The sequence below is a fragment of the Oculina patagonica genome, chromosome 8 (assembly GCF_052425735.1).
Source record: "Oculina patagonica isolate OP01 chromosome 8, crgOcupat, whole genome shotgun sequence".
Lineage (NCBI taxonomy): Eukaryota > Metazoa > Cnidaria > Anthozoa > Scleractinia > Oculinidae > Oculina > Oculina patagonica.
The window spans coordinates 10698255-10708499 of NC_135765.1; the positions used below are offsets into that span (position 1 = coordinate 10698255).

General features: G+C 38.9%; 1 protein-coding gene across 1 annotated transcript; it reads right to left on the minus strand.

Annotated features, from left to right (window-relative positions):
- Positions 1 to 1236: 1236 nt before the first annotated feature.
- On the minus strand, positions 1237 to 9984 carry LOC144663531 (nuclear receptor subfamily 2 group E member 1-like). The gene is made up of 4 exons (XM_078524502.1): positions 9691 to 9984; positions 8765 to 8998; positions 4184 to 4951; positions 1237 to 3775 (listed from the first exon to the last, which is right to left on the minus strand). Exons 1-4 carry the CDS (start codon positions 9740 to 9742, stop codon positions 3534 to 3536), a joined length of 1296 nt encoding a protein of 431 aa, XP_078380628.1. The 5' UTR covers positions 9743 to 9984; the 3' UTR covers positions 1237 to 3533.
- Between the last annotated feature and the right edge of the window lie 261 nt (positions 9985 to 10245).

Here is a 10245-nt window from a genome sequence, read left to right on the forward strand (position 1 = left end):
CTGTTAGAAAATATTCTAGATCAGAGCCTTTTGTCCGCTCGTACTGAACGAAAGATGTTACCAGTGGTAGTAGTTTAATATTCCTTAGGACTCCTTTAGTGCGACTGAATATAAAGCATCCATGTTTTTTTCTTCCCTTGCGTCGAAGCACCGTGAGCTTCAACCAAAAACTGTAAACTATAATTACCCATCTGAGGGACAACCTTTTCCAAAACTATGTACGTGAACAGCGGTGGAAAGAAAGCTAGAAATGGAATCTTCGTAGTTATAATTTCAACTTGAAAAAAAGAAAAATACGTTAGTTCGTCTTGTAAAACAGACTGGATATTAACAAGAGATCTGAGATGCTGAGAGATCTGATCAGCAATAAAAATAAAATAACAAACAAGACTGCAAGGCTGATCATGCTACGTGAAAAGTAGACTTTGCGAGACACCAACAAGACTAGAACCGATACAGCAGGATTGCAACCGCGGACAGCAATCCCGTGCAATCGTGCTGTGCCTCGCAAAGTCTACTTTTCACGTAGTATGATCAGCCTTGTAGTCTTGTTTGTTATTTCATCAGTTGCATCGCTGATCAGATCTCTCAGCAGATCCTACGAATCGTGGCAGCATTATCGTATGCGGCCTCTTGCAGTTTTAGTCTCAGACTGGATATTGCGCGTTCTCCCCATGAACTGGCTGAAACCATAAACTGTTTTTTCTCTTAAATTAGTAATATTTGTTTCTTTCTAAAAATTAGCCCGTCGCTGATGCTTTTTAGGTACATCCGCTCGTTTTCGCAGGTAATGCCATGGTTAACGACATTTTGTACCTTATCCATTGATTTGCCTCCTACTCAAATAAGCGGGATTTCTGGAGGGTAAATGCTTTTCCTTTTTTTCTTATGGTGATTGTAGAGGATGGGGGTTGGGGTAGAGAAGGAGAGGAGGTCGTTTTATATTTCTTACGTTTTTTGACGATTTACAGTAGCTACACTGAATCATTGGCAATTGAAAAAAATAGCTGAGACACTCTTGGATAAGAATATCTTTTAATGACAGCTTTCGTTCCTACTCTCCCCCTTCTTAGGATCTGGTAGATTGCATTCATACCTTTAAGCAACAAAGTTCAAAAGGGGAAGGCGGTCGTCGTTAATCCAAGTTCGTATACTTTTGACTGAAGTATATATTCTGAATTGGGTCACCCTTATACTATCTAGATATCCTACAGTCCATAACAAAAACGTTAAGTTGAGTTGAGTAGCTGATTTTTATTTAAATTGTAGAAATTATTAGAAGCGCCTGGGTTCTCCTAGTTAATATACTATAAAAGTTCATTATTTACACTCAGGATTAAAAACTCCTTTTGTACAACTAAATGTGTATCGAAGGAGAAATATTTCTGTAACAAAGGTTAAAAACTTTTGTGTAAATTAAACTTTTAAAAATTCACGATACTCAAAATCCGAGTACTTAGATAAATAAAAGGATACCAAAGAACAAAAACAATAAAAAGCAAACTTTTTTACACGACTAAGCTGTCTTATGTTTTCTTTTCTAAAACACATTAGCATTTTTAATAATATTAAGGTAATTAATCTAAATGAATCACATTGTTTAGAGCGGTTTTCAACTGAGTGTCGAGCTGATAGTTCGCATTCCTTTGGTTTTGCATTGCTGCTCTTAGTAAATGATTTAAAATATCCCCACCACCTTTAAACCTGCAGTAAGAGAGAAGTAAAGCAAGGTGACATGTATTTGCCTCGAGTTTTGATTGGTTCACTCGATTGTCTGTGTCCTTTGTGATTGGCTAGAGTAATTACTTTGGTTTTGGTTTTACGACACTCATTAAAAAATCGCTCAAAAAGCCGGAAAACAGTACAAAACTTGTACCCAGTATTTGTTAGTTCTTTCACTCAAGTTCCATGCTTTGAAAACAAAATTGAATCCGGCTTGATACGTAGACACATACGTAGAAAAATGTTAACAAACATATTGGTTTCATATGTTGGAAATGTTATTAGTAGTTGACGGCATATTTCCTTATGAACTAATATAAATAACTGACGAATTGGTTAAATTACTGAAAAACTTACATCTGATTCCAAAGATGCTTCCTCAGAATGTTCATTTTAAATATACTATAGATGTATTTACAATATTATATAACTAAGGGTTCTAAAACTATAAAATTACTACTATTCTACCAAGTTTGTTACCAAAAACTATCAAGCATTTCGGCTAGAAATAAAATGCTATTTATTAGTCATAAGGCCATAACAGCTCAACTGTACGGCAGTATATACTGGAAAGCGTCACCGTCAGAGCCTTCAATTCTTCTGGTCAGTAGTGACCAGTGGAAGGAAAGGCCCTGGGTAAAAGGTTAACTCCCACTGAGTCCTATTTAATTACTGTCGTTTTGAACAAATTTATCCTCGAATCACGTTTGCAAAAAATCTGTACAAATAACAAAACCAAAGTTAATCCTAGCAAAATACAAAAAAATCTGACCTTTGCTCCTACTGAAAAAAAAATGAATAGCCAAAACCAAAATACTAGTAGAAGTAAGAAATATTTACATCTTCACAGCTACATTGTTCTTTATACAAGCCTACTGGTAAAATCTATATCTTAAAAGGTTAGAAAAAAAAAAAAAAGAAAAAGAGACATATGGCTCTAGCATAACAATTCAATTTTTCGGTCCTGAACTTAAGCTTTGTATTGAAATTTATGTTTTTGATTGGTTGCTGAAAATATGTTACTGACCAGGAAATTGAGACATAAAACGCTTTCTATTGCGAAAACAACGAAGAAGGCCATTTTTTTTATCCCAAATTAACTTCATCCGAACGTCTAGATCAAAAGTTTTGAGTTGTATATATAAACATCGTTTTGACAGAATAAACGAAATTATTTTGCACGGCGGAGAGGAACAAGCTATGACATGATCCTCACCGTGAACCCAGCGATTTTAAATATCAGTCAGGGCTTCAATGGGATTCGAGCCCGCGACCTCCACGAAAACGGTGCGATGCTCTACCAACTGCGCCACGAAGCCACACATTGGTAGCCAGGTCATTTTGTGGGCTCTATCTTTCTCATAAAGTAACACATGACAGAGTAATTAACGACTATTCACCGAAGTGGAGGTGAAAAGTGGTGGATATATCCACTCCTTTCACCGACACTGAGATGAAAAATTGTTTTTGTATATCACACAAGCTGAATTAAATAGTGGCCAAAAACGTTACTTTCGGTAGCCGAATCGAAAAGAGCGGCCATTTTGTTTCTCTTCGGCTGCGCGGAGGTGACGAGTACTTTGCTAATCTCCTCCGAGGTAGCCAATCAGAGCGCACGAAAAGCATTATTAACTTGTGTGGTGTATACTAAATTAACTTACTTTGTAATTAATTATTATTACTTTTTACATCATGTTGTTAGCTAGGTATATACAGCGGAATCCTGGATTTACGAGATCCGAAACTGACTAACACAAGAGCATGGTAGAGCTACAGTGCATGTAATACTTCCATGTGCCCGCGAGATGAGCTTAACTTGACTTGAACATATCGCACAGCATTCGCTCAATAGGAACGTTATCAAGAGCTCCACGAAAGAACAAGTCTTCAATCATCTTCGGGCTGACTGATCGCAGAGATGGAAGCATCAACAACAGTTTACCAAATCTAACTTGCTGATCAGGACTGTGGCTGCGGCAGTATTCTCCCAGCATGGCTTGCGCTTGATCCTGAAGTCTTTCCACCATGTGAGGAGCTCTCAGGCCACGCAGGTCTGCAGGGAATTGTGGGCAATCGTGTAAGAATAAAAAACTTTGAGTTTAAAGAACAGCCTTTTTGCTTATGTCAGTACGAGCTCTGATTTATTGCTGTAACATTTTAAATACCTCGCGTGCTGATTGGTCAAAAGAAAAACATTGTATCGAACACAGCAATTGGCAAAGTCAAAGACAAAGTCAAAGTCAAAGTCAAAGTCCGTAGAGGCTCCTCAATTTGATAAAAGAATGAAAAGTCTGTAGTAGTGGTCTGTAGAAATAGATTTAAAGTAAACCGCGACTACAGACAATTCTCATAGCCGATTTTCGACATAAAATATTGCCCTCCCCCCACTATCTTTTTACTTTACTGCAACCTCTCCCGTTAATCTGTCCTAGATTTTACTTATATAATTAAGAGCGCTTACCAGGCTTGAAGAGCACGATGGCTTTCAAACATGCATACTCAGTAGAGTCAATCTGCACTCGCTTGAATCTCGCCACAATGTTCTGCAAAAGTCGAATGTCCGCCATTCCTGCAACAATTTTATCAGTGGGAGCTTTGTCCACTTGCAGACCAGCTGCCGAGAGAAGAGGCCCCATGTCAACTGGCAGAGAGAACTGGGCTGCGCTCAGAACAAACAGCTCACTCCAGCCCTCCTCCAACAAGATAGCTTGATCGCGGAATGGAAGGTCGAGAAATGTTGGTATGTTCCTCGCCCACGTGACCGACATGTACAATAACTGCACGGCTGACTCGTATACGGACTCAGGTGAAGGTTGATAAACCATTGGCGTTCTGTCATTGGAGTCTACCCCGGATTGACTGGGGCTGGGATGAGCTTTGCTTGGTGAAGGCTGGGCTGTGTTGTCTTTTGCATCGATCAGACTTGCTATTGACAGAAAACTGCGCTTCTTTGAGGAGTCTGGTGACTGGTTGTTATTTTGGCCGTGGTAAGGTGACTGAGGGGCTGGGGGAGAAAAGCGCGGAAGTTCGTTGGCTCTGTTGTGGTCAATGTCTGCCTCTGGGCTGCTCTGGCGCTGTGATCTGTCGCTGGGGTCACCTTTGAGATAACTGAACTGCTGTTCTGGAATAGCATGTGGCGTAGGCTGCTCATACGCGCCGCTAAGCACCGAACACGCGGGAACCATCGGGACTACCTGCGAGGAGCGTGGAGCTCGCTCGTGTTGGACGGCTAGAAAAAAAAAAAGAAAAAGCAAGAGGCGTGTGAAAAACAATCTGTATGCCGAAGAGAATTAAACTGAATCTGAATTAATCATAAATATTTTAAAGCTATTTTTTATTTACTTGTAGAGCAAACTTTGAAAATGAAACACGAGCGCGCTTTCGCGCAGTACTTTTACCAGTATTTTGTCCACGGTCCACGCATTTCAAAACTTGACACGGGTTTTGGCAGCGAGGAAATAATTTTTCTGTTGGCTTTTCTCCTAGCTATTTATATTTACAATTTGTACAATCAAATTTCGGTCAAATTCTGCTGTACCGGCAGAGAAGATAATTTAACCTAAAAAAACATTATTCATTGAAACTTTTAATCTTTCTTAACTTTACTTTTTCGAAGATAGTGTCTGAAATAAAAGGTTAAAACGAGTTCTGCGCCCTCAAAGAATGACTTTTATTATTTTGCTCCATGGCATTATTTCTTTAAAGGCGTTCTGGTCTTCAGTTACATGCCGGTATATAAAAGGAAAATGCCAGAAGCCAGGTTTAAAAGGCTGATTTTCTTATCAAAAATTTAAAACGTCTGTTGGACCGTCTTTAGAATTCAGAAGGATGAAATTTGACTACTGATTTTGGGCTTTACAACTACGATGATTCCCTTATCAAAACGCGATTAAAAATTGGCGTCTCTAGAATTCAGAAGGATGGCTGAGATTGGGCTGTAGGTCCCGAAAATTTTTACATTTTCTCGACTCCATTTCTTGTACGACCGAACAGTCGCCTTTTTCCCGAGCAATGAATCGAAGCTGCAAATGTATTTTAGTTTTTACTGTCATTGACCGTGGAATTCATTTGATCGGGTTTCGGTTTACCGTTAGCACCTTTGCACGCCTCTACGAGAGCAAATCGGTCCTCGTCCCTTGAAATTAATTTTATCATTTTTCAAAATCACGCTCGTATTTAAGGGAAAAGCTGCGATAACTTTACTTAACTACATAAGCTATGTATTAAACCGACAAATTAATATTTGAAGGGGGAATTATACCCGAAGGTCGTTTTTTCACAGCTTTACACGCCGGGGTTTAACGAAAATATCTCGTTCGTGTTTCAAGGAATAACGGTGTTTTTTTTTTAATTTGTGGGTGATTTTGGGGGATGTTGGGAGGAGATAGCTTTTTTTTCGCAAAGGATGAGTAAAATCTAGAGAAATTAGAAATATTGGCCATGGAGATTTATTGTGTTTTTAAAATTAGAATTTTTTATAGTTAAAAATTGGTAGACGGACACCAGACCGGTCCCCCTGACAACCTGGAGTGCTCTTGCGTGGGCCGGGTCAACTGTCTGGTGGTGTTTCAAAAAAAAAAATTAAAAATTTTATTTAAATTCAGCCCCCTAATAGTTTATTTTTTAGCTCTGGCCATGCAAAATAAAAATGAAAGTGAAAAACAATTAAACGCGCATATTAAGAATCCGCATTGCTGTAGTTACTCTACAATATAACTGGACGATTTTCAACGGAGGATTACCTCTAAAGACAAAATTGTCACCAATAGTGCCAAAGGTTTTCAAACGAAAAAAATCATTCATCCATTCTTGGCCAAAACATGTCTATGTAGCGACCCGTTCATTGGCAACCATATGTAGGAAACACGCCGGATTTCAGACGGATTGCAATCTAATTGAAATCTTGACTGTTACAGAATGTTAAAAGTGTCAAGGCAACTTTCCAATTCATGTGAAAGAGTACCCAAGCCGTCCTAGCAGGTTGCGAAGAACATGACATTTTAATTCTGTTCACTAGCAACTGGTGATATTGTATTTGGAAATAATTTTCGTGAACACCTGTTCCGCTAAAAATAAGATCGATATACGCAGTGTCTTTATTCAGTGGAAATTTGACCAGCGAATGTCATAAGATTGTCGACAAAATCATGGCTTGGATACCCTGAGGTTTGCGGCGAGGGAAGAACTTTGAAATTAAATTAATTTTTTATGTTCTGCCCAGAGGAAGTTCTAGATTCGATCTGTATATCTTTTCAGAAAACTTCCTCAATTCTACGTGACTCGATACATTCCTAATCATTATTAACTTCAACTTGTAAATGACAGAATGAAACTTGTGCCCACTCGTATAAAAATATTTATTTTAAAACTGATCCGCTGAGACAAAAAATTTTGTAAAATGCACGAAACAGAAAAAAAAATCGTTTCGAACAATATAGGTATATTGTACACAATTGAAAAGTTATTTCGGCTGCGAAAAAAATAATTTTGAAAATATTTTAATTGTTTAGCATGACTCAGAGAGAAAACTTATATTACACTGTAAAAGGTGTTATTAGTCGCCTGAAATAGGTATATCGAGGTATAGATAATGGCTAATTTATGGTTGCCAAAGAAACCATTTTAAAGCCGGCACAACGAATCATAACCGGCTGGCAACCTAACTATCTTTCGCATTTGTGAAATATGGAAAGATAACAGAGCGCTTTTAATTTGGCAGCGATCCGCTACATAACATCGAATAAACTGTCGTTCCATAGTGGGATTTGTGTCAATTTGCTAAACTACCGAAATTGCTTTCGGCCTCTATGTCACTTTATGAAACGAACACTTATAACGGAGTTAAGGCAAGAAAACTGCGCTATTGAACTTCTACCTGCAAATTATATGTTAGCATAACTTTTGTTTGCTCCAAGCTTTGAGGCTTGCGCCCTCTCGACTTGATCACGCCTCGCGATTGAGTCAAGCAAGGCCGTTGTAAATTATTAAAGACCGACCGAGTCTAAACCAAAAGCACCCCTTAGGTCGCAAAAAACCGCAGTCGGCTAATGTTTTGATACCTGCAAGTCGCGCGCAATGAACTGTTTTGAGGCAAAAAAATCAAGTTAACTTGAGAACGGTTTGTGTGATATGAAAAAACAAAAACGCAGCAAAACAAAAATGCAGTTTGATAGTTTCATTAGCGCAAGAAAATTAGAATTCTCAGTAAAGGAAAAAGAGAACGATCTGCAATTAAGATTGTATAAATAATAAATGGGACCCGCTCTCTATAGTTTGAACTGTTGAAATGCAGATGTTTTTTGGCGCGGTGATCGTGGTTTTGTTCTTGAGCTGAGTGGAGAACGATTTATTTCTTCTAAACTCATCCGTCTAATTAATAAATTTAGTCAATATCCTATAAGGTCACTTGCCCACTCCCTTCAGTTTTGTGTTTTGTTTTCTGCTTATGATATCAGCGGATAGTTGGTAAATTAGACCCTCTACGGTAATAAACACGCAAATGAAAGCTTGTGATGAAATTGATAAAATTATCGCTGATGTACAGGTTGTCCGTAGGGCGTTAGAAAAAATTGTATTCGTTTTTTGAGCAATTGAACTCCATTATATTTTTATACCGAGTGACAATTCCTGCGAAATTATTAAACGGTTGTTCTCTCAGTAAACAGTTCACTGAGGCGTTGAGATTTGTTCACCACTGATCGCAGTTAGTTCGGTTAAAACTGTATTCGAATTCTTCGAAATATTAATCTAAATTGAGCTTTTCCGGTCCAAGCCGCCAGTCATCGCTGCTCATCTATGGCTCAATAGGGTAAAATAAAAGAGCTAAACCCTTAAAATTCCCATTTACAAGCTAAATGGACCCATAATGTACTTATAACTAAATTTGTGCATTGCTGTTGCACGCTCCAGCGAGTTTATATACACACACAGTCCCGCGCGGTACAGTGTTTTCTCCAAAGTGCGATAATCCAACAAATTGTATTTTAAAAGATTTAAGTTGTATTAAAAAGTCGAGAAATTGTGGTGAACTATGTTCGCCTACCATCTTTGTTCATCTTAACATCAAAGCACTTCTTCAGCCTGCAAGCTTGACACTGATTGCGTCTCGTCACATCGACCGTGCAATTTCCCCGTTCTTTACACTGGTACGTCAAACTTCGGCGAATGCTTCGCTTGAAGAACCCACGGCAACCGTCGCATGTGAATACACCGTAATGTTTTCCAGAAGATCTGTCCCCGCAGACTCTGCACAGGATAATGGGCTTGCGATCTACAGCTGAAGAAGCGAATAGGCCCGGTTAGTCCATAAGTAAGTTGGAAAAGTTTTCAGCGAGAAATGTAGCCAATCACCGTTCGAAGTTAGGTTTTGTTTCTAAAGGAATAACTTTGCAGATCTGAGATAAGGATATTTTGGAGGCATCGAGTTGCTATTTAATGTGATTCAAGGAGTGTTCGCTTGAAGTTTGTTCGATCAACTTGTGGCCAGGAGAAATCAGTGCGAAACAACATTGAGTCGTAATCGCGAACAAATCGAGGCAGTATTACCTCTAAAAAGTCAAAAAGCTCTTCAACTTATGACGGCTACCATTGGAGATTTCAAAACGCATCGGAGAAGCTTTATTTTGCACAGATCTGAGCCATGTTTTAAAAACACCCTCTTTGTAGTTTTCGTTTGATGTTACGAGCAGACCAGAATCAAAACAAGCAAGTGATGCCAGTAACACACCTAAAACGCTAAGGACGCGGGGACGAAAAAATTCTCCCATCGCTTTGTGATACATTTTTCCACATACTTATGCCATTTTATATACAGTTAGAAAGAAATTAGCTTAATTATCCTTGCCCAGGTGTATTGCAACAAAGAAAGCTTAATGTGAAAAAGTTATTCGGGCTTTCGCTTCACGTGCTAAGCGCCGGCATGAAAAGGCAATTTAAAAAGTCATTGAAAACATAGCTTAGCGTACGAACCTTGCATGGCATGCTCCGTATCCAAGGGAAGCTGAAGAGGCGAATGTTCCATGAACGCTGTTGGTAGTGCTTAAAAGACAACACCTTGTTGTTTCAATTTACTAGGCAAGCAGCTGAGGTGTTTAAACGATTTCCCCAGGCAAACGAGCAAGTTAAGTTAAATTTATCCACGGCAATGAAACTGAACAGGTGCGCGTGTCTAGCTGTGCGCTGATTGGTCAATGTGATATTATTGCGACATTTCGCCACTTGTGATTGGCTGCTATGGAGCAGGGAAAAATAACTCGCTTGTCCTCACAAGGGAAGTAGTAATAACCGCGTGTGAAATAGACATGAGAGTGGATAAGTGCGTGCATGTTTACATGCTAATAAGTTAACTTGTCGCCCGGTTGGTCCGTTAATTGAGTGCAACAACGTATCGTATAGTATCCAAAGATAACTTAAAGCTGGCGGTCGCAAATTGATTTCGTTCCCTAGCCAGGCGTTTGTGTGCAAAAGTTGCATCAAGGGTTAGAAACCACAAAGCCAAAAGAACTAGGAATCTATTCATCGCGA